Here is a 26,048-nt window from a genome sequence, read left to right on the forward strand (position 1 = left end):
ACCTTGTTACCTCCCTACCTTGTTAGCCTCTTACCTCCCTACCTCCTTATTATTACCTACCTCCCTATAAACCTAGCTCCTTACCTCCCTACCTTCTTACCTCCCTACCTCCTTACCTCCCTACCTCCTTACATTTTAAGCTCCCTACCTCCTTACCTTGTTACCTCCCTACCTTGTTAGCCTCTTACCTCCCTACCTCCTTATTATTACCTACCTCCCTATAAACCTAGCTCCTTACCTCCCTACCTTCTTACCTCCCTACCTCCTTACATTTTAAGCTCCCTACCTCCTTACCTTGTTACCTCCCTACCTTGTTAGCCTCTTACCTCCCTACCTCCTTATTATTACCTACCTCCTTATTATTACCTACCTCCCTATGAACCTAGCTCCTTACCTCCCTACCTTCTTACCTCCCTACCTCCTTACATTTTAAGCTCCCTACCTCCTTACCTTGTTACCTCCCTACCTTGTTAGCCTCTTACCTCCCTACCTCCTTATTATTACCTACCTCCTTATTATTACCTACCTCCCTATGAACCTAGCTCCTTACCTCCCTACCTTCTTACCTCCCTACCTCCTTACATTTTAAGCTCCCTACCTCCTTACCTTGTTACCTCCCTACCTTGTTAGCCTCTTACCTCCCTACCTCCTTATTATTACCTACCTCCCTATAAACCTAGCTCCTTACCTCCCTACCTTCTTACCTCCTTACATTTTTACCTCCCTATCTACCTCTTTAACTTCTTACCTACCTACCTACCCCCCTTCGACCTTACCTCCTCACCTCCCTACTTTCCTCCTTACCCCCTGGAGTTAAGCAGCCGTCCTCCTGATCAGTCCTGAGCTCCATCAGAAGCTAAAACAGAGATGTGACCCACGATCGGTTCATCATGGTTTCTAATAACGCAGTGCAGTGAGGATCCAGACGTTTCCCTGAAGAGACAGCTTCACTGATAAACCACAGAGCTGCAGAGTAAAAACTTCTGTTCATATCCCCCCTCTGCTGAGCCTGCTGTTAAAGTCAGTGAATTGATAGTTTTTAAAATGCACAATTCATCTCCCATTATAATCACAATGCTTGAAGGTACAAGTGCACCTGGGAAGGGAAGTGGAGATGACACTCTGACTGGCTCAAAACACACCCATTCACAGAACCCTGCACCTGGCATAGTGACCATTTTTCACCTGTTAAACTGGCAAAATTTGAGTTGGACATGCCCCAAATGCAAGTATTAAAATTAATTAATGGGATTGTTGCTGTCAGCATAAATAAATCACACTCCTCCTTCTCAGAGTCAGGACTGAGTCAGATCTGAACTCACAGACATGAAACACATGTTGAATCATTCAGTGTGACTTCCTCTTCCTCAGATCTCTGACGTCCGTCCAAAACAAACTTCCAGAAATCAGCTTAGAAACAAGAAGAAGATATGCAGAACTTGCCTGAGAATCTTCATGTTTTTAAGTTTTCTTCTGTGTCACAGTAGTCCAGTGATAGCTGTCTGGACATCCATGCTAACAGGAGCTGCTAACAAAAATAAAAGGGAATGGAAAATAAAAGGCCCAGAGAGTTCAAATTCTTTTATTACACAAGAGAAAAAGAGAACAGCTACTGACGGTCAGACTTCCTCAGACTGATGCTCATTTGTTTAGTCTTCACTGATGTTTTATTACTCTCTTGCTGTGTTTATTTACTGTAATCCTCATTACACTACTTTACTGTTAGTAACCTTACATTTATAAATAATTATGACAGTGCAGCAGTGTGAACGAAGCCTGTCGGCCGGTAAAACTTGACTCATTTGTGCGCTTTAAGCAGACAGTTGGGTCAGTTTTTCTTCTTCTTCTTCTCTCTTCATTGCTCCATCTTCTTCTTCTCCTCCTCCGTTTCTCTTCACTGATGGAAGGAGGCTGTACGTTTTTGTCCAGTAGGCGACGTAGTTTGATCTCAGGTCGTAGCTGAAGAGACGACACAGAAGAATTACATTTCAAAATAAAATCTCTCCAACAGAGGACACGTCATCCTCTCAGAGTTTTATTCTTTCCATCTCAATAGAATACAGCAGAACAGAAAAGGGACTTGAGTCAGGTAGTTGGGTTTGGTATTTCCTGTTTTAGTTTATTTATCACTTCCTGTCTCTGTATTCTCCTTCTTGGTCATTTGCTATGTTCTGTTTTGTCAGTTATGCAGTTGTTCCGTTTTTTCTGTTTTATTTTTTTTTCCATGCGTCCTCATGTGTCTATGTATACTTTACTTCCTGTTTTATTTTGGAGTGTACTGCGTCTAGTGTCTTGCCTAGCTTTGCTTCCTGTTGTTGTTAATTTCCCCACCTGTGCCTTGTTTTGTTGCCTTCCTCTTGGGTATTTAGGTTTGCATGTTCTCTTTGTCAGAATGTGAGTTTATGTCTGAATGTCTTCCCCCTCTGTGTGGATATCTGTTTTTGGATCTTTCTGTCTCGTGGATTTATCTTTGGATTTCTGTTCTGGTCCTTGGTTCATCAGTAACAGAGTGAGATGAAGAAGACTGTCCAGTAGAACATATTACAGTAAAATATACTTAGGAACAGCAGAACTCAGTAGACTACAGTAGAGTGCAGTGTGGTACCTGACGGAGGACTTGGTGATCTTGTGGTTGATGGTCAGGTAGGGTTGGTGGTATTTGGTGAAGGGTGGCCAGAGAACTGGGACTTTATTGTCACCTTTACTGGGATCACTGGACAGGAGGAGAGTGAGAGTTTACACCACAATAAAAAAAAGGTCTGACCAGTTTACACCAACTCAGATCTGTTTTCCCCAGTCCAGATCAGTCCAGAGTGGTTTAACCACTTAAGACCAGTTTACACCAGGTAAATATGGTGGATAAGATGGTGATGTGAGAGACCCAGGTTCTAATCCACTGTGAGACACCATTGTGTCTCTGATCAAGACACTTAACCCCTAGTTGCTCCAGAGGCGTGCGACCTCTGACATATTTAGTAATTGTAAGTCGCTTTGGATAAAAGCGTCAGCTAAATAAATAAGAAAAATAAATATATTTTACATTTTTCAGATCTGTTTAACCAGTTCAAACTACTTCAGACCAGTTCAGACTACTCGAGACCAGTTAAAACTGCTATACACCATTAAATACTACGTTAAACCAGTTCAGTCTACTTCAGACCAGTTAAAACTACTTCAAACCAGTTCAGTCTACTTCAGACCAGTTAAAACTACTTCAAACCAATTCAGTCTACTTCAGACCAGTTAAAACTACTATACACAATTTAATACTACCGTAAACCAGTTTAAACTACTTCAAACTAGTTCAGTCTACTTCAAACCAGTTCAGTCTACTTCAGACCAGTTAAAACTACTTCAAAGCAGTTCAGTCTACTTCAGACCAGTTAAAACTACTTCAAACCAATTCAGTCTACTTCAGACACGTTAAAACTACTATACACCATTTAATACTACCTTAAACCAGTTTAAACTACTTCAAAGCAGTTCAGTCTACTTCAGACTAGTTAAAACTACTTCAAAGCAGTTCAGTCTACTTCAGACCAGTTAAAACTACTTCAAACCAGTTCAGTCTACTTCAGACCAGTTAAAACTATTTCAAAGCAGTTCAGTCTACTTCAGACCAGTTAAAACTATTTCAAAGCAGTTCAGTCTACTTCAGACCAGTTTAAACCACTTCAAACCAGTTAAAACTACTCCAGACAGTGGACTGGTAAAGACCAGTATTTACTGGTCTGAGAGTCATTCAAAGGCAGATCCAGTTGTAATGTGTGTTGACCTGTGTGTTTGCAGTGCATGCGGGGAGTTTACCCGGTCCTGGCAAAGTTGGTCCAGTATGCGATCATGTACCGGGACAGATCTCGATGTCGGGGGAAGTAGAGCAGGGCGTAGGTGAAGGGTTTACCAAACAGGTACTGCAGGTCTTCAGCGTGCTCTGCCTCCACCCAGCGAGGGAATCCTGGGATACGAGTCTTCATGTTGAACAGGTAGGAGTAGGTACGGGCTCCGCTGAGGGACAAACAACAGGAAACACACAAGAGGTACATTTTAAAATATTAACTAATCTATTTATTTGATCTAATATCAAGGGTGAGGGTATGACTCTCGAAATGTAAAATATTGTAGTCGACATTCACGTTGACTGCGTGCGACTCTTTGCCGATGACCAGCGTGTTTATAAAGACAACAAGAAAAAAAGGCTTACATTTTCTAGAGAAATCTTCACCACTGAAGCCTCAGACTTTCTCTGAGAGATGACGTTAACAAACCATTGTCACTCCCAAGTCGTCACAGATGGAGGCACGGTCAAGACCTGTCTGTGTTAGTTTGTTGCTACACGGCCAAAAACATGGCTAAAGGTACCCAGGGCATTAAAAAGTGATGCCAAAAGGTCTAGACAAAGCGGCCATATGTGATGAGTTCCAAGTAAGAATGTGTTAAAATAAGTTTAAGTTGTTCTGCCAACCTTCCACCAGCACCAACTACAACAGCAACTTTAAGCTGTCAAGACAATCAGAGCTGACCTGGAGTTGTCGGCGTGGAGCTGGAGGGCGATCTGAGTGGGAACTAGGAACAGGAAGTCAGTCTCGATGTCAGCCACTGTCTTCTTTACCACCGCCTGCTCCGGAGCCACACCCCAGTTAGACGAGTAAACGCTGTAGGCCGATTCGATGGCGGCTTTCCCCTTCTCTTTAGTCAGACCAGCCAGCAGACCTTTCACCTGCTTCCTGAAGAGCACACAGGAGGAGAACCATAACCCGGTTCGACAACCAGAACATCTACACCATTTCTTACCGCTTCTCAACCTGTTCTTTCATGGTCATAATTTCATTGTCATTTGTATGTCAACATATTCACAGCTAGCAGGAAAAGTAGCAGTCTAAACCTGACTGCCTGGTTATTGGATTCATTTACTGTGATGTAGCACATTCAATCAAAGAACTCTGGTCTGATACTGGATGCCAGCGCTGAGCCAACCCTGGCCTGTATGCAGCCATTTTGAGTCTCTAATCTCCTAGTTTTGCCTTTCCAGCTGGTGTATTTTTCTACAAAATAAAAGTCCCTGCAGCAGGCTTGTAGTTCTGGGGTGTTGCAGTACTCACACAGTGGTGACATTTTTTATGTTGATATTAGGAACATCAACTCCAGCAAAGAAGTGTCCGTCCATGCTGTTGACTCCGGCCAGGTAATCAAACTGAGCTGCGTTGTGGAACAGCTTACTGGGCTCATCTGGGATAAAATCACCATCGACCACCGGAGAGAATTCAAGGAGGTCCATGACCACACCTGCAGGGAGGACAGAGAGACTGAGATGAGGTCGTCCACTGTTCAAGAGGTCCAGCAGAGTCCGTGAAATTCACCAAATGCCTTTTTAGCTCTTCTGCACACTTTCTGTGTGTCAGCAGTTCGTAATGTCACAAACTCTGGTTTGTTTTGGAAAAACTGTGTTTTCGTCTGGGAGAGAAAAAAGTGTTTTACAAATTTAAGTGGCTTAGAAACTGGACTTTCATATTTCACCCCTAATCAGACTTAAAATACCTCAAACATTCGTTCAAAGTTTTTTTTAAAGGTGAAGGAAGTGTGAGTGAGTGGTTACTTCAGTGGTTTTTATGTATTCATATACTTCAGTGTTTCAATAATGCTTTATTATTATTATAATGTTATAATAAAAAGTGTAGCTGAGCGTTCCTGCTAATCCCACTGAGAATCAACAGATTTGTGTGCAGCTTTCTGTTGACTGTAAAATCACCAGCGCATCAAACATCAGGCAAGTGTTTCTTAATATTTGAGCCATATGAACTAGGGAGTACATGCTGTGAGTCACTGTAATGTAAGTTTGAACAAATTGTTTGTAGGGGTGGTGAAGGCACAGTGGATAAGACACATGCCTTTGGTGTATGGCTGCACGATTTGGAGAAAAGGTCATATTGCGATTCTAATGGAACAAATGGTACTATGAGTCTACTTGCTTGATTATCAAGGAAAATGCACAAAATACTGACATTTTGAAATGTGTTTTTCTCAACTTGAACAAAGTTAAACAATAAACAATATTTGTAACAATAACTTTTGTAAAACAGATGTAAAACAGAACAAGGGGAACGTGTTGCTCTACAGAGGAGGAGGCGGCTAAAAGGAGCAAATACTGGCTCTAAAACTACATCTGTCCACTGCACAGGCTCTATCCACAACCTATAATATTATAATATTAAATAAAGACTATAATGTTCAGTTAATAGTATACTGCTATACTATGTATAATATTAATATATTAATTAATTCTAATTCTAAAAACATATAATAGCATGCTCTTTTCCCTCTAGTTGAATATTAAATTCAGTTACAACTGTTTCATTTCTGTGGCTTGTTTTTATTCATTTCATCCTTGTGCAAGCAAAATTATCTATATTGGTCTCTAATTTATTAATGCTAACAACTAACTTGTCAATAATCATATTGTTCAACATTCAATCATTTGTTGCAGCACATCAAACTTTTTTCTAATGTCCCAGCTGACGAGAAGTAACTGGCTACTAACTCGTAACTCGGCTAACAAATGGCAGCAATACAGCAAATGTTAACTGGCCAGAGATCCAAAGCCAACCCTTCTTTATCTTCTCCCTGTTCTCTTCTGTCTCACCGCTTTAGCTGCCGACGACACGCAACATTACAGTAACTGTCTCTTTCACAGAGCGACCTGCTTGAATCGCACACGTTTTGCGGTTATGTAATCGCACATGACGGCATCATGATTGCAATTAGATTAAGCGTGCAAGCCCTGCTTTGGTGTGAGGACCCGGGTTCAACTCCCCACTGTGACACATCCACCGATGCGTCCTGAGCAAGACACTTAACCCCTCGTTGCTCCAGAGGCGTGCGACCTCTGATATATACAGTATAGCTGTTGTTAGCTGCTTCTGAATAAAAGCGTCAGCTAAATGAATAAATGTAATGTTTGTTTGTTTAAGGTCTAAATTCTGCCCTCTGGTGGTCAAACACTGTTTAATGCAGCTTTAATCACGATGACAGCAAAAGAAAATAAAGAGGCATGTTTCATTAAATGCAGATGTGTTTTTGTCCGTTCAACATGTTCTCGCTTCCAAGTGGTCACATATGGTCATGACCCGTTGGTGTCAGTTTATAATGCACTGGGAAGCCCCTAACGCTAAAAGCTGGCATAGGACATAAATACCAGAAAAGTCGAATGGTTGGGGGCGGGTGGGTCAGAAAACGGACTTTCGCTTTCGTTTTTAGTTACGTTACGTAGGTTATATACGTAATGTTACGTAACTTACGTAACTGACGTTGTTATTTTAACCCAAACCATGATCTTTCCCTAAATGAAACCAAACTGTGGAGTTTCACAACAATAACAACTACTTTTATTTCGAAAGTCTAACCAGAAGTTGCATATTTATTTTTGCTAACTTCACAGTGGGGCCCTACACATGTTAAAACGACAATAAAGAGTATCCAGAGAGTTCTTGAGAGACGCCAACGGCTCTGACCAAGTGTCCTCCGTGACGGAGTGAGAACGTGTTTTTGTCCGTTCCAGATGTTCTGACCTTTTCCCAGAATAAGCAGCACGTCGATCTTTCCAGCCATGGTGAGGCCGACCGGGTCGCTTATCTTCAGACACGCTACCATCTCGTCCACGTTGCTTCTCCAGCAGCCAACTTTCCGGGCGATCTGCAGAAATAAAAACACTTTCACACAGGGGGAGCTGGAAAAATCAGTTTGATCCACATTAGGATGATCTGCAGAGGGAGGAGGACCTTCTTGGTGAGAGCCAAGGGGTTCTTCTGCAGAGCCCAGGGGCTGAGGGCCACGCCACTCTGTGTGATCGCTCTGCGGAACAACCCTTTACTGTAGGGAGACAGCATCTGGAGGGACAGACGGGTGGACAGAGATCGACATGATGAGAGTCTTCCGGGTGGGTTTCTGTTTGTTCCTGCTATCAAACACAAAGTGAACCTGAAGCCCGTTTCAGAAGTTATTAAACTTTTATTACTTTTATTATTACATAATGAATAAAATTTTTATTTCTATTTAAAGATTATGAGCTAATACGTCATAATGACTAAGTGAGACATAGTAATGCATAATCAAGAGTTTCTGAGAGTTAAAATTATGGTTACAGGTGGAGACAAACACTCAGCTGGACACAAACACTCAGCTGGAGACAAACACTCAAGTGGACACAAACACTCAGCTGGAGACAAACACTCAAGTGGACACAAACACTCAGCTGGACACACTCAGCTGGACACAAACACTCAGCTGGAGACAAACACTCAGCTGGACACAAACACTCAGCTGGAGACAAACACTCAGCTGGACACAAACACTCAAGTGGACACAAACACTCAGCTGGAGACAAACACTCAAGTGGACACAAACACTCAAGTGGACACAAACACTCAGCTGGAGACAAACACTCAGCTGGAGACAAACACTCAGCTGGAAACAAACACTCAGCTGGAGACAAACACTCAGCTGGAGACAAACACTCAAGTGGACACAAACACTCAAGTGGACACAAACACTCAGCTGGAGACAAACACTCAAGTGGAGACAAACACTCAGCTGGAGACAAACACTCAGCTGGAGACAAACACTCAAGTGGACACAAACACTCAAGTGGAGACAAACACTCAGCTGGAGACAAACACTCAGCTGGACACAAACACTCAGCTGGAGACAAACACTCAGCTGGACACAAACACTCAGCTGGAGACAAACACTCAGCTGGACACACTCAGCTGGACACAAACACTCAGCTGGAGACAAACACTCAGCTGGACACAAACACTCAAGTGGACACAAACACTCAGCTGGAGACAAACACTCAAGTGGACACAAACACTCAGCTGGAGACAAACACTCAAGTGGACACAAACACTCAGCTGGAGACAAACACTCAGCTGGACACAACACTCAGCTGGAGACAAACACTCAAGTGGACACAAACACTCAGCTGGAGACAAACACTCAGCTGGAGACAAACACTCAAGTGGACACAAACACTCAGCTGGAGACAAACACTCAAGTGGACACAAACACTCAGCTGGAGACAAACACTCAAGTGGACACAAACACTCAAGTGGACACAAACACTCAGCTGGAGACAAACACTCAAGTGGACACAAACACTCAGATGGAGACAAACACTCAGCTGGACACAAACACTCAGCTGGACACAAACACTCAAGTGGACACAAACACTCAGCTGGAGACAAACACTCAGCTGGACACAAACACTCAGCTGGAGACACTCAGCTGGACACAAACACTCAGCTGGAGACAAACACTCAGCTGGAGACAAACACTCAGCTGGACACAAACACTCAGCTGGACACAAACACTCAGCTGGAGACAAACACTCAAGTGGACACAAACACTCAGCTGGAGACAAACACTCAAGTGGACACAAACACTCAGCTGGAGACAAACACTCAGCTGGACACAAACACTCAGCTGGACACAAACACTCAGCTGGAGACAAACACTCAGCTGGAGACAAACACTCAGCTGGACACAAACACTCAAGTGGACACAAACACTCAGCTGGAGACAAACACTCAGCTGGACACAAAAACTCAAGTGGAGACAAACACTCAGCTGGACACAAACACTCAGCTGGACACAAACACTCAAGTGGAGACAAACACTCAGCTGGAGACAAACACTCAGCTGGACACAAACACTCAGCTGGACACAAACACTCAAGTGGACACAAACACTCAGCTGGAGACAAAAACTCAGCTGGAGACAAACACTCAGCTGGAGACACTCAGCTGGACACAAACACTCAGCTGGAGACAAACACTCAGCTGGACACAAACACTCAGCTGGACACAAACACTCAGCTGGACACAAACACTCAGCTGGAGACAAACACTCAGCTGGAGACAAACACTCAGCTGGACACAAACACTCAAGTGGACACAAACACTCAGCTGGAGACAAACACTCAGCTGGAGACAAACACTCAGCTGGAGACACTCAGCTGGACACAAACACTCAGCTGGAGACAAACACTCAGCTGGACACAAACACTCAGCTGGAGACAAACACTCAAGTGGACACAAACACTCAGCTGGAGACAAACACTCAGCTGGACACAAACACTCAGCTGGAGACAAACACTCAGCTGGAAACAAACACTCAGCTGGCGACAAACACTCAACTGGACACAAACACTCAGCTGGAGACAAACACTCAGCTGGACACAAACACTCAAGTGGACACAAACACTCAGCTGGACACAAACACTCAAGTGGACACAAACACTCAGCTGGAAACAAACACTCAGCTGGAAACAAACACTCAGCTGGAGACAAACACTCAGCTGGACACAAACACTCAAGTGGACACAAACACTCAGCTGGAGACAAACACTCAGCTGGAGACAAACACTCAGCTGGACACAAACACTCAGCTGGACACAAACACTCAGCTGGACACAAACACTCAAGTGGACACAAACACTCAGCTGGAGACAAACACTCAGCTGGACACAAACACTCAGCTGGAGACAAACACTCAAGTGGACACAAACACTCAGCTGGAGACAAACACTCAGCTGGAGACAAACACTCAGCTGGAAACAAACACTCAGCTGGAGACAAACACTCAGCTGGAGACAAACACTCAAGTGGACACAAACACTCAAGTGGACACAAACACTCAGCTGGAGACAAACACTCAGCTGGACACAAACACTCAGCTGGACACAAACACTCAGCTGGAGACAAACACTCAAGTGGACACAAACACTCAGCTGGACACAAACACTCAGCTGGACACAAACACTCAGCTGGACACAAACACTCAGCTGGAGACAAACACTCAGCTGGACACAAACACTCAGCTGGAGACAAACACTCAGCTGGAGACAAACACTCAGCTGGACACAAACACTCAGCTGGAGACAAACACTCAGCTGGACACAAACACTCAAGTGGACACAAACACTCAGCTGGAGACAAACACTCAAGTGGACACAAACACTCAGCTGGAGACAAACACTCAAGTGGACACAAACACTCAGCTGGAGACAAACACTCAGCTGGACACAAACACTCAGCTGGAGACAAACACTCAAGTGGACACAAACACTCAGCTGGACACAAACACTCAGCTGGAGACAAACACTCAAGTGGACACAAACACTCAGCTGGAGACAAACACTCAAGTGGACACAAACACTCAGCTGGAGACAAACACTCAAGTGGACACAAACACTCAAGTGGACACAAACACTCAGCTGGAGACAAACACTCAAGTGGACACAAACACTCAGATGGAGACAAACACTCAGCTGGACACAAACACTCAGCTGGACACACTCAAGTGGACACAAACACTCAGATGGAGACAAACACTCAGCTGGACACAAACACTCAGCTGGACACACTCAGCTGGACACAAACACTCAGCTGGAGACAAACACTCAGCTGGACACAAACACTCAGCTGGAGACAAACACTCAGCTGGACACAAACACTCAGCTGGACACAAACACTCAGCTGGAGACAAACACTCAAGTGGAGACAAACACTCAGATGGAGACAAACACTCAAGTGGACACAAACACTCAAGTGGACACAAACACTCAGCTGGAGACAAACACTCAAGTGGACACAAACACTCAGATGGAGACAAACACTCAGCTGGAGACAAACACTCAAGTGGACACAAACACTCAAGTGGACACAAACACTCAGCTGGAGACAAACACTCAGCTGGACACAAAAACTCAAGTGGAGACAAACACTCAGCTGGACACAAACACTCAGCTGGACACAAACACTCAAGTGGAGACAAACACTCAGCTGGAGACAAACACTCAGCTGGACACAAACACTCAGCTGGACACAAACACTCAGCTGGAAACAAACACTCAGCTGGAGACAAACACTCAGCTGGAGACAAACACTCAGCTGGAGACACTCAGCTGGACACAAACACTCAGCTGGAGACAAACACTCAGCTGGACACAAACACTCAGCTGGACACAAACACTCAAGTGGACACAAACACTCAGCTGGAGACAAACACTCAGCTGGAGACAAACACTCAGCTGGACACAAACACTCAAGTGGACACAAACACTCAGCTGGAGACAAACACTCAGCTGGAGACACTCAGCTGGACACAAACACTCAGCTGGAGACAAACACTCAGCTGGAGACAAACACTCAGCTGGACACAAACACTCAGCTGGAGACAAACACTCAAGTGGACACAAACACTCAGCTGGAGACAAACACTCAGCTGGACACAAACACTCAGCTGGAGACACTCAGCTGGACACAAACACTCAGCTGGACACAAACACTCAGCTGGAGACAAACACTCAGCTGGAAACAAACACTCAGCTGGCGACAAACACTCAAGTGGACACAAACACTCAGCTGGAGACAAACACTCAGCTGGAGACAAACACTCAAGTGGACACAAACACTCAGCTGGAGACAAACACTCAAGTGGACACAAACACTCAGCTGGAGACAAACACTCAGCTGGACACAAACACGCAGCTGGAGACAAACACTCAGATGGAGACAAACACTCAGCTGGACACAAACACTCAGCTGGACACAAACACTCAGCCGGAGACAAACACTCAGCTGGACACAAACACTCAGCTGGACACAAACACTCAGCTGGACACAAACACTCAAGTGGACACAAACACTCAGCTGGAGACAAACACTCAGCTGGACACAAACACGCAGCTGGAGACAAACACTCAAGTGGACACAAACACTCAAGTGGACACAAACACTCAGCTGGACACAAACACTCAGCTGGAGACAAACACTCAGCTGGACACAAACACGCAGCTGGAGACAAACACTCAGATGGAGACAAACACTCAGCTGGACACAAACACTCAGCTGGAGACAAACACTCAGCTGGACACAAACACTCAGCTGGACACAAACACTCAGCTGGACACAAACACTCAAGTGGACACAAACACTCAGCTGGAGACAAACACTCAGCTGGAGACAAACACTCAGCTGGACACAAACACGCAGCTGGAGACAAACACTCAGCTGGACACAAACACGCAGCTGGACACAAACACTCAAGTGGACACAAACACTCAGCTGGAGACAAACACTCAGCTGGAAACAAACACTCAGCTGGCGACAAACACTCAAGTGGACACACACACTCAGCTGGAGACAAACACTCAGCTGGAGACAAACACTCAAGTGGACACAAACACTCAGCTGGAGACAAACACTCAGCTGGACACAAACACTCAGCTGGACACAAACACTCAAGTGGACACAAACACTCAGCTGGAGACAAACACTCAGCTGGAGACAAACACTCAGCTGGACACAAACACTCAAGTGGACACAAACACTCAGCTGGAGACAAACACTCAGCTGGAGACAAACACTCAGCTGGACACAAACACTCAGCTGGACACAAACACTCAGCTGGAGACAAACACTCAAGTGGACACAAACACTCAGCTGGAGACAAACACTCAGCTGGACACAAACACTCAAGTGGACACAAACACTCAGCTGGAGACAAACACTCAGCTGGACACAAACACGCAGCTGGAGACAAACACTCAGATGGAGACAAACACTCAGCTGGAAACAAACACTCAAGTGGACACAAACACTCAGCTGGAGACAAACACTCAGCTGGACACAAACACTCAGCTGGACACAAACACTCAAGTGGACACAAACACTCAGCTGGAGACAAACACTCAGCTGGAGACAAACACTCAGCTGGACACAAACACTCAAGTGGACACAAACACTCAGCTGGAGACAAACACTCAGCTGGAGACAAACACTCAGCTGGACACAAACACTCAGCTGGAAACAAACACTCAGCTGGAGACAAACACTCAAGTGTACACAAACACTCAGCTGGAGACAAACACTCAAGTGGACACAAACACTCAAGTGGACACAAACACTCAGCTGGAGACAAACACTCAGCTGGACACAAACACGCAGCTGGACACAAACACTCAGCTGGACACAAACACTCAGCTGGACACAAACACTCAAGTGTACACAAACACTCAGCTGGACACAAACACTCAGCTGGAGACAAACACTCAGCTGGACACAAACACGCAGCTGGACACAAACACTCAGCTGGACACAAACACTCAGCTGGACACAAACACTCAAGTGTACACAAACACTCAGCTGGAGACAAACACTCAAGTGGACACAAACACTCAGCTGGAGACAAACACTCAAGTGGACACAAACACTCAGCTGGAGACAAACACTCAGCTGGAGACAAACACTCAGCTGGAGACAAACACTCAAGTGGACACAAACACTCAGCTGGAGACAAACACTCAGCTGGAGACAAACACTCAAGTGGACACAAACACTCAGCTGGAGACAAACACTCAAGTGGACACAAACACTCAGCTGGAGACAAACACTCAAGTGGACACAAACACTCAAGTGGACACAAACACTCAGCTGGAGACAAACACTCAAGTGGACACAAACACTCAGATGGAGACAAACACTCAGCTGGACACAAACACTCAGCTGGACACACTCAAGTGGACACAAACACTCAGATGGAGACAAACACTCAGCTGGACACAAACACTCAGCTGGACACACTCAGCTGGACACAAACACTCAGCTGGAGACAAACACTCAGCTGGACACAAACACTCAGCTGGAGACAAACACTCAGCTGGACACAAACACTCAGCTGGACACAAACACTCAGCTGGAGACAAACACTCAAGTGGAGACAAACACTCAGATGGAGACAAACACTCAAGTGGACACAAACACTCAAGTGGACACAAACACTCAGCTGGAGACAAACACTCAAGTGGACACAAACACTCAGCTGGAGACAAACACTCAGCTGGAAACAAACACTCAACTGGACACAAACACTCAAGTGGACACAAACACTCAGCTGGAGACAAACACTCAGCTGGACACAAAAACTCAAGTGGAGACAAACACTCAGCTGGACACAAACACTCAGCTGGACACAAACACTCAAGTGGAGACAAACACTCAGCTGGAGACAAACACTCAGCTGGACACAAACACTCAGCTGGACACAAACACTCAAGTGGACACAAACACTCAGCTGGAGACAAACACTCAGCTGGAGACAAACACTCAGCTGGAGACACTCAGCTGGACACAAACACTCAGCTGGAGACAAACACTCAGCTGGACACAAACACTCAGCTGGACACAAACACTCAAGTGGACACAAACACTCAGCTGGAGACAAACACTCAGCTGGAGACAAACACTCAGCTGGACACAAACACTCAAGTGGACACAAACACTCAGCTGGAGACAAACACTCAGCTGGAGACAAACACTCAGCTGGACACAAACACTCAGCTGGAGACAAACACTCAGCTGGAGACAAACACTCAGCTGGACACAAACACTCAGCTGGAGACAAACACTCAAGTGGACACAAACACTCAGCTGGAGACAAACACTCAGCTGGACACAAACACTCAGCTGGAGACACTCAGCTGGACACAAACACTCAGCTGGACACAAACACTCAGCTGGAGACAAACACTCAGCTGGAGACAAACACTCAGCTGGAGACAAACACTCAAGTGGACACAAACACTCAGCTGGAGACAAACACTCAAGTGGACACAAACACTCAGCTGGAGACAAACACTCAGCTGGAGACAAACACTCAGCTGGAGACAAACACTCAGCTGGAGACAAACACTCAGCTGGACACAAACACTCAGCTGGACACAAACACTCAGCTGGAGACAAACACTCAGCTGGACACAAACACTCAGCTGGACACAAACACTCAGCTGGACACAAACACTCAAGTGGACACAAACACTCAGCTGGAGACAAACACTCAGCTGGACACAAACACGCAGCTGGAGACAAACACTCAAGTGGACACAAACACTCAAGTGGACACAAACACTCAGCTGGAGACAAACACTCAGCTGGACACAAACACGCAGCTGGAGACAAACACTCAGATGGAGACAAACACTCAGCTGGACACAAACACTCAGCTGGAGACAAACACTCAGCTGGACACAAACACTCAGCTGGACACAAACACTCAGCTGGACACAAACACTCAAGTGGACACAAACACTCAGCTGGAGACAAACACTCAGCTGGAGACAAACACTCAGCTGGACACAAACACTCAGCTGGAGACAAACACTCAGCTGGAGACAAACACTCAGCTGGACACAAACACTCAAGTGGACACAAACACTCAGCTGGAGACAAACACTCAGCTGGAAACAAACACTCAGCTGGCGACAAACACTCAAGTGGACACAAACACTCAGCTGGAGACAAACACTCAGCTGGAGACAAACACTCAAGTGGACACAAACACTCAGCTGGAGACAAACACTCAGCTGGACACAAACACTCAGCTGGACACAAACACTCAAGTGGACACAAACACTCAGCTGGAGACAAACACTCAGCTGGAGACAAACACTCAGCTGGACACAAACACTCAAGTGGACACAAACACTCAGCTGGAGACAAACACTCAGCTGGAGACAAACACTCAGCTGGACACAAACACTCAGCTGGACACAAACACTCAGCTGGAGACAAACACTCAAGTGGACACAAACACTCAGCTGGAGACAAACACTCAGGTGGACACAAACACTCAAGTGGACACAAACACTCAGCTGGAGACAAACACTCAGCTGGACACAAACACGCAGCTGGAGACAAACACTCAGATGGAGACAAACACTCAGCTGGACACAAACACTCAAGTGGACACAAACACTCAGCTGGAGACAAACACTCAGCTGGACACAAACACTCAGCTGGACACAAACACTCAAGTGGACACAAACACTCAGCTGGAGACAAACACTCAGCTGGAGACAAACACTCAGCTGGACACAAACACTCAAGTGGACACAAACACTCAGCTGGAGACAAACACTCAGCTGGAGACAAACACTCAGCTGGAGACAAACACTCAGCTGGACACAAACACTCAGCTGGAGACAAACACTCAAGTGGACACAAACACTCAGCTGGAGACAAACACTCAAGTGGACACAAACACTCAAGTGGACACAAACACTCAGCTGGAGACAAACACTCAGCTGGACACAAACACGCAGCTGGAGACAAACACTCAAGTGGACATAAACACTCAGCTGGACACAAACACTCAGCTGGAGACAAACACTCAGCTGGACACAAACACGCAGCTGGACACAAACACTCAGCTGGACACAAACACTCAGCTGGACACAAACACTCAGCTGGAGACAAACACTCAAGTGTACACAAACACTCAGCTGGAGACAAACACTCAAGTGGACACAAACACTCAAGTGGACACAAACACTCAGCTGGAGACAAACACTCAGCTGGACACAAACACGCAGCTGGAGACAAACACTCAGATGGAGACAAACACTCAGCTGGACACAAACACTCAGCTGGACACAAACACTCAGCTGGAGACAAACACTCAGCTGGACACAAACACTCAGCTGGACACAAACACTCAGCTGGACACAAACACTCAAGTGGACACAAACACTCAGCTGGAGACAAACACTCAGCTGGACACAAACACGCAGCTGGAGACAAACACTCAAGTGGACACAAACACTCAAGTGGACACAAACACTCAGCTGGACACAAACACTCAGCTGGACACAAACACTCAGCTGGACACAAACACTCAGCTGGAGACAAACACTCAGCTGGACACAAACACTCAGCTGGAGACAAACACTCAGCTGGACACAAACACTCAAGTGGACACAAACACTCAGCTGGACACAAACACTCAAGTGGACACAAACACTCAAGTGGACACAAACACTCAGCTGGACACAAACACTCAAGTGGACACAAACACTCAGCTGGAGACAAACACTCAGCTGGAAACAAACACTCAGCTGGACACAAACACTCAGCTGGAGACAAACACTCAGCTGGAAACAAACACTCAGCTGGAGACAAACACTCAAGTGGACACAAACACTCAGCTGGAGACAAACACTCAGCTGGAGACAAACACTCAAGTGGACACAAACACTCAGCTGGAGACAAACACTCAGCTGGAGACAAACACTCAGCTGGACACAAACACTCAAGTGGACACAAACACTCAGCTGGAGACAAACACTCAGCTGGACACAAACACTCAGCTGGACACAAACACTCAAGTGGACACAAACACTCAGCTGGAGACAAACACTCAGCTGGAGACAAACACTCAGCTGGAGACACTCAGCTGGACACAAACACTCAGCTGGAGACAAACACTCAGCTGGACACAAACACTCAGCTGGAGACAAACACTCAGCTGGAGACAAACACTCAGCTGGCGACAAACACTCAAGTGGACATAAACACTCAGCTGGAGACAAACACTCAGCTGGAGACAAACACTCAAGTGGACACAAACACTCAGCTGGAGACAAACACTCAAGTGGACACAAACACTCAGCTGGAGACAAACACTCAGCTGGACACAAACACTCAAGTGGACACAAACACTCAGCTGGAGACAAACACTCAGCTGGACACAAACACGCAGCTGGAGACAAACACTCAGATGGACACAAACACTCAGCTGGACACAAACACTCAGCTGGACACAAACACTCAGCTGGACACAAACACTCAGCTGGACACAAACACTCAAGTGGACACAAACACTCAAGTGGACACAAACACTCAGCTGGAGACAAACACTCAGCTGGACACAAACACGCAGCTGGAGACAAACACTCAAGTGGACACAAACACTCAAGTGGACACAAACACTCAGCTGGAGACAAACACTCAGCTGGACACAAACACGCAGCTGGAGACAAACACTCAGCTGGAGACAAACACTCAGCTGGACACAAACACTCAGCTGGACACAAACACTCAGCTGGAGACAAACACTCAGCTGGACACAAACACTCAGCTGGACACAAACACTCAAGTGGACACAAACACTCAGCTGGAGACAAACACTCAGCTGGACACAAACACGCAGCTGGAGACAAACACTCAAGTGGACACAAACACTCAAGTGGACACAAACACTCAGCTGGAGACAAACACTCAGCTGGACACAAACACTCAGCTGGAGACAAACACTCAGCTGGAGACAAACACTCAGCTGGACACAAACACTCAGCTGGAGACAAACACTCAGCTGGACACAAACACTCAGCTGGACACAAACACTCAGCTGGACACAAACACTCAAGTGGACACAAACACTCAGCTGGAGACAAACACTCAGCTGGAGACAAACACTCAGCTGGAGACAAACACTCAGCTGGACACAAACACTCAGCTGGAGACAAACACTCAGCTGGACACAAACACTCAGCTGGAGACAAACACTCAGCTGGAGACAAACACTCAGCTGGACACAAACACTCAGCTGGAGACAAACACTCAGCTGGACACAAACACTCAGCTGGAGACAAACACTCAGCTGGAGACAAACACTCAGCTGGACACAAACACGCAGCTGGAGACAAACACTCAGCTGGAGACAAACACTCAGCTGGACACAAACACTCAGCTGGAGACAAACACTCAGCTGGACACAAACACTCAGCTGGAGACAAACACTCAGCTGGACACAAACACTCAGCTGGACACAAACACTCAGCTGGACACAAACACGCAGCTGGAGACAAACACTCAGCTGGAGACAAACACTCAGCTGGACACAAACACGCAGCTGGAGACAAACACTCAGCTGGAGACAAACACTCAGCTGGAGACAAACACTCAGCTGGAGACAAACACTCAGCTGGAGACAGGATCTGAACTCTTCCAGCTCGGTCCGGTTTATATTTCTATATTTTTAACTTCTACCTGGTAGCTGACGCTGGCGGCTCCGGCTGATTGGCCGAAGATGGTAATGTTGTCGGGGTTTCCTCCAAACGCCTGGATGTTCCTGCGGACCCAGGAGATGGCGGCATGCTGATCCCACAGGCCGTAGTTACCTGCGAGGTAAAAGACTCACCTGTTTACTGTTTCCTGTCTGCAAATGATTTTGCATATGTGAGCCACGGGATTTAAAAAAATGTTTTAAACTTGTTAGGAGCTCTCATAGCTTCTTTACTAGAGGCAGTGCCACGGACATCTTCGTACCTTTAAGACCTGGTTCTGGGCTAAACACCTTGTTTTTGTGGACGGCAGCATGAGCCAATCAGATTTCTGTTTTAATCGTGCATGTGGTGAATGGTTGTTTAAAACTGTTTAGAGGGAGTTTATTTGGACTATTCTTAAGTAATATAATAAAACGTGGATCCTTTTGAGGGGCCCCCGGGTGTCTACACATCTGTTTATATTTCTGTACATTTGTATCAGGGTGTTTCTTTCTATACTGTAATGGTTGATTGTACTCGGTACCTTAAACCACCTGAAGCTTAGATGACATTTTCATACACATTTATTTGTGTTACTGTCTAATAACAAATCAAATAATAATCAAATAATGTCTTTGTTTATTAGATTGTATGTCGACTTGTGTATATTTGTGTATATTTGTGTAACTGGTGTCCGTTCTGTGTTTGAAACTTGTACTTTCTGTTCTTCTATGCCGCTTCTTGGCCAGGTCTCTCTTGCAAAATAGATTTTAATCTCAATGAGAGCCACCTGGTTAAGGCCAGACCCCAGAGTCCAAAATGACGATTTTGCAAAAAAGCCTATTTGACTGTGAACACGTTTTCTCGTCTGATTGTCATTTTTCCCATCCTTTCCCCCTTCACCCTGAACTTCTCCTGACGTTGACTGACAGCAAATTTCTGTTTTCTTTGAGCTCGTAAAGTTTTTTAGTGATGTGAGTAAAACTGGGACGAAAGCGAGTGAAAAGCTCCCGGGAAGTGGAAAAGGTCTGCGAGTGTGTTCGCTGCCTCACAGCGAGATAAACAACAAACCTTCCACACTGAGGTTACGTAATGAGTGAAGGTCCCTGAACCCCAGCTGAGCTAATAGCCACGGTTTATCTGCTGACGATAAGACAGCACACAGCTCTGACCACATGCATGCTGGGAAATCACCAGCAGGCCCCAGACCCTGACCTTTTAGATTTGAACTGCAGGAGCAACGTGTGGAAACCGTCTCTAAACAATCTGTCATCAGCAGTGAGAAAAAGAGCCGTGTTGGTGTTTTGGTCAGACCTGGCAGCCGGGCGTCTCCGGTGCTGAGGAAACCCATCGTACCCACTCTGTAGTTCACCGTGACGATGATGACGTCGCCCCTGTCGGCCATCTCCCTCCCGTCGTACAGAGAGTCTCCGAGGATCTCCACCTCGTTGGACGCCCCCAGAAGGAAGGCTCCGCCGAACAGATACACCATCACCGGGAGGTTGGTGGACACTGAGGAGAGAGAGAGGGGTGAACGAGATACCTGTACGTCCTCAGTCCTTTATCAGGAGAGTCAGTCTCTCAAAGTCTCAAACTCAAACTGATGTAAAACTGGATTCAGCTGAGCAGGCGGGACGTTTTCTGTCAATGGAGCGTCCCTGAAAGTGATGGAAACACCACCTGTGTGTGTGTTTGTGTTGCCTACATTTCATCCCCTGTGGAACGAAGATGTTCAGGTAGAGACAGTCCTCGCTGCCCTGGGTTTTCGTCTGCAGCAGCGTCACCTGCAGGCAGCGGTCTCTGTATTTCGTCGCCTTCAGGGTTCCTGGAAACATTTGAATTAGTCTGAGCTCAGCTCGTTGACGCGTCATGCTGTAAATAAAGACTTTTGGTTTATAACTGGAGTGTTCAATTAAAATTCAAAGAGATCCAATTTTAGAAAATCTTCTGAAGCAAAGATCTGGGATCATATGAGATTTTCTGGTTTTATACATGCTTATCAGAATGCACAGATTTGATTGGTTGATCGGCATCACATGAGACGACTGGAACACACACATTCCAGGGAAAACGCTCCCTTGGAAGGCAAAAAAGACGTTATTTTCCGCTGCCCGCCAACCAGGAAGCAAGTGACACTTTGAGTTGCCAAAATGTTGGATGGTTGTTGTGCTTTCGGATGCACTAATTGACGAGGAGACAAGCGTGAGCTGTGTTAGGTGAGGGATTCCCCACAAGTAAACACCGGGCTACCACAGTCGAGCGGCGGCAGGCACATGTGGCAGCGGGTCATGTGTATGGATTGCAAGTGCCCATATCTTTCTTTTTCTTGAGTTGAGAGGTGATCTAAATAATTTAACAGCTTTTGCGGCGTGTCTGCGAGGGAGTCCGGTGTGAGCCGCTGTCTTGGTCTGTTGTTTTGCCCTCCAGGTCAGGAAGAAGTAACAAAAGGAGTTGTTGCAGGAAGATGTCGGAGAGAACGAGTCAGAGTTTGAGAGAGGAATTTGTTGCGTTGGAGTAACGTGAGGAAATAAAGTCTTGCTAGCAGCTCCGGCGAGACCAGTCCTTGAGCGAGACTTCCGTTTCCTGTTAAACACAAAGGGGGTCACCTGGAATCCCTTGCAGGGATCCTTTCCATGATGCTGTCTGACCCTGTCGCTGGCAACAAGAAGCTCTCTCTGTGGACGCCATTTTAACAGCATCTACTGCAGGATTCAAACCTTTCTGTACCTGCGAGTCATGTCAACATCAACATGTGTGGAAACCAAGCAGGAAGCTTCTAGTCAGCAAACTGATGCGAACGCGGAAGTCCCTGAAACCTGCATTCTCTCTAACGGCCAGCAGGGGGCGAGTTCCATTAGAAATAATGGTAAAATGTTTCTACTTGTCAGCTGATCAGGACATGGCTGTTCACTTTCTCTGTTGCGCACATTTAGTTTTAAGCCCGTTGTTCTCTAGACAAAATGATCAGCCCTGTTAAAATGACAGTTAACGTGAATTACAGATGCACCTAGCTAAGCTAGCTAGCTAGCTCTTTTGATAAAACTTGAGAGCCCTGAAATACGGTCACATCCGGCGTGGCTGGTTGCAAAAATCAACATGCCGGCTCCCTATTGGCCAAACTCGAGGCTTCAAAACGGCAGCCCACAAATCAACGGGTGATGTCACCATGACTACGTCCATTTCTTATATACGGTCTATGGTGGAAACAGGATCCAGGTTAAAATACACGAAGAATCCTTTAAAGCAATGTCCGAGTCCGAGACAGGACCGAGAGCATCAAAAAGTGGTCTTAAGACCCGTCTCGAGTACTAAAACACTACTACTTCTAATACTACTACTAACTTTACATGTTCTTCTTCCTTCTCTGTACTCATTCACTGCAGTGTTGAAACACGCTCTGTAGAGCAGTTTGTCTGTTTGGGCTACTGTAGAAACATGGCGGCGCAACATGGCGATGTCCCGCCGTGTATGTAGATATAAATGTCTCATTCTACGGTAATAAAAACATAACGGTTCATTATGTGAGGTCTTTACACACCACTGAAAACACAGTTATGGATCTTCTATTTCTGTCCATAGATCCTCCTGAATATATTACACACTGGACCTTTAAGCTGAGCTTTATCTTAGTGGTCTCTGGGACTTACCGCTCCATCCAGGATGAGGTTTTGGTTTCTCCCACTTTCCAGGGACGTCAGCGAAGGGGATTCCTTTGAAGACATCGACGCTCCTGAACAGACCCATACCGTGACTCTTACCCTTCACCATCCCCCCCTCCGTCTTCACCACACCCAGCTACACAAACACACACAGACACACACACACAGGTTTGTACATCTCTGCCAAAGACCCGGGTCTCACCTTAATCCTGGAACCACATTCTGACCTTCTGTTCCTTCACTGTGACGGTCTAAACACCAAACCGGTTCTCACAGAGATAGAAGAAGTGTTAAAGTGTAACTGTGGCCTCATGTTCAGACTCAAAGCAGCAGTCAATGCATCTCCATTTAAGCCCATCTGCCACACGACAATGAGTACTTTTACTTTTAGTACTTGAATCCTTATTATACTTACATGCTTGAACGTTCTGAATACTCTGTCAGTAACTTGAATTATTATTGAATGGACAGCCTGTCATCACAACATTGTTTGGCTGCTGTGTTTTTAACTCCTGTTTGTCACATCAGCAGCCCCTGACACACACGACCATACTCAGTGTACTTTTTACTTTTGATAGGCTACTAAAGTATTTTTAAAAGCAGGTACTTTTGTACGATACACGTGATGATTTTAGAAAGTACTCTATGAATAAACATTATTACTATTATTACTCTGGGGCCCCACATGTGGATTCACCCACCGCTGAAGGAAGTGCATTATTTCCTGCTGTTTGTCTGATAGAAACTACAGCTGGCAGCTGTTCGAGGAAATAAATGAGCCTTTTAAACCTGAAACTATATATCTAAGAGGAGGTTTTAAAGGTTTACGTCTTCAGCAGGAAGCAATGAGCTCGCACCTGAGAGCCTCAGACAGGTTGCTGGTTTGAGTCCAAACATGAGGAAGAATCTTTGATAACATAATAAAGCTGTTATAAAGTCTGACTCACCTTTGCAGCTGAGGCCGAGTTCAGCAAGAAGCCGAACATAAACACCAACAGCATCATCCTCACCTGTGTGTCTGCAGTCACTCTGCCTCACAGACCGACCTCCTGCTGCTACTTATACTGCGTTCACGGTCGGAAACCTCTTATCTCCTGCAGCGCTGCTGAGAGCAAACTCAGCTTTAATGAACATTTGACAGTATCTCACAAAAGTGAGTGTACAACTCACATTTTCTTAAATATCTGATTCTATCTTTTCATGTTTCAACACTGAAGAATTGACACTTTGCTCCAGTGTAAAGTAGTGAGTGTACAGCTTGTATAACTGTGTAAAGTAGTGAGTGTACAGCTTGTATAACTGTGTAAATCTGCTGTCCCCTCAAAATAACACATCACACAGCCACACACACAGGTGATGGACTGGCCGAGCATGTCTCCAGACCTAAACCCTATTCAGCATCTGTGGGGCGTCCTGAAACGGAAGGTGGAGGAGCTCAAGGTCTCTAACATCCACCAGCTCCGTGATGTCGTCATGGAGGAGTGGAAGAGGACTCCAGTGACGACCTGTGAAGCTCTGCTGAACTCCAGAGTTCACCAGAGGGCCCAAGAAATAATGGTGGCCCCAAAAAAATATTGACACTTTGCGCCCAGTTTGGACATTTTCACTTAAGGGTGTCCTCACTTTTGTTGCCAGCGGTTTAAACATTAACGGCTGTGTGATGTGTTATTTTGAGGGGACAGCAAATTTACACTGTTACACAAGCTGCACACTCACTACTTTACACTGGAGCAAAGTGTCAACTCTTCAATGTTGAAACATGAAAAGATTTAATCAAATATTTACTACAGTGTGAGATACTGTACCATCCTGTCCTGTCCAGCTTAGCTTAGCTTTCACACAGTGTCCACATTTTACAGCCAATAACAGATAGAGATCCATTCCAAAGAAAGAATTTAGTAAGATGACAGCAGGTGTGCTGTTTTAAAGCAGTCCTATATCTGAATGTGAGAACGTAAAACTATTCATGATGAAAAATAACAGCAAAATGTTTTTGATATAGCCTAAATATTTTCTCAGTAGGATAATAATCTAGGATAAGACAGGACTCGAATGTAAACGTCCTCACTGACGCAGAACGATCTGTGATTCTGTCAAACGTTTTGGGGAAGAAGAAGAAGAGCTGAGGACGAGTGAGAGGCTGAACGTTAGTAAGTTTAGTTTAGATCTGAGATGTGAAGCGAAGCTGAGACACAGTCTGTGTTTGTTGAGTTGTTATCATCAGCAGAGACTGAGAACACACACAGCTGCTGCTCACCCACACTGTACATGGACTGTAGACATGTGTAATACAGTCGCAGGATGACATGATGAAAACTTTGGAATTACATGGATTTCTACATAAATTGTTCATAAAATGTGATCTGATCTTCATCTAAGTCACAACATCAGACAAACAAAGCTCTGCTTAAACAAATACCACAAACAGTTATATGTTTTCATATTTTTATTGAACACACCGTGTAAACATTCACAGTGGAGGGTGGAAACAGTATGTGTACCTTTGGATTTAATAA

At 45.6% G+C, this 26,048-nt stretch overlaps 2 protein-coding genes across 2 annotated transcripts in view; both read right to left on the minus strand.

Moving 5' to 3' along the window:
* Window positions 1-26,048, minus strand: part of LOC119891504 (scavenger receptor cysteine-rich type 1 protein M160-like) — a 1,270,577-nt gene that overhangs the window by 1,003,112 nt on the left and 241,417 nt on the right. The window lies entirely within an intron of this gene.
* LOC119891556 (bile salt-activated lipase-like) lies at window positions 1,567-24,729 on the minus strand. The gene is made up of 12 exons (XM_038703291.1): window positions 24,480-24,729; window positions 23,521-23,668; window positions 21,579-21,698; window positions 21,188-21,385; window positions 19,878-20,008; window positions 7,773-7,880; window positions 7,563-7,686; window positions 5,100-5,283; window positions 4,521-4,724; window positions 3,808-4,005; window positions 2,606-2,713; window positions 1,567-1,959 (listed from the first exon to the last, which is right to left on the minus strand). Exons 1-12 carry the CDS (start codon window positions 24,534-24,536, stop codon window positions 1,812-1,814), a joined length of 1,728 nt encoding a protein of 575 aa, XP_038559219.1. The 5' UTR covers window positions 24,537-24,729; the 3' UTR covers window positions 1,567-1,811.

Source organism: Micropterus salmoides, unplaced genomic scaffold (genome assembly GCF_014851395.1).
Source record: "Micropterus salmoides isolate LMB-PRFRI ecotype aquatic unplaced genomic scaffold, ASM1485139v1 Ms_hic_scaffold_7, whole genome shotgun sequence".
Taxonomy (NCBI): domain Eukaryota; kingdom Metazoa; phylum Chordata; class Actinopteri; order Centrarchiformes; family Centrarchidae; genus Micropterus; species Micropterus salmoides.

What these genes read in the sequence shown, in the direction of transcription:
- LOC119891556 (XM_038703291.1), bottom strand. Translation starts at nt 24,536, where the DNA reads ATGATGCTGTTGGTGTTTATGTTCGGCTTCTTGCTGAACTCGGCCTCA. An exon ending in CCGCCAGCGTCAGCTACCAG is followed by an intron (nt 7,881 to 19,877) that starts GTAGAAGTTAAA and finishes CTGTCCCTCCAG; the next exon opens with ATGCTGTCTCCCTACAGTAA. An exon ending in ACCAACTTTGCCAGGACCGG is followed by an intron (nt 2,714 to 3,807) that starts GTAAACTCCCCG and finishes CCTCCTGTCCAG; the next exon opens with TGATCCCAGTAAAGGTGACA.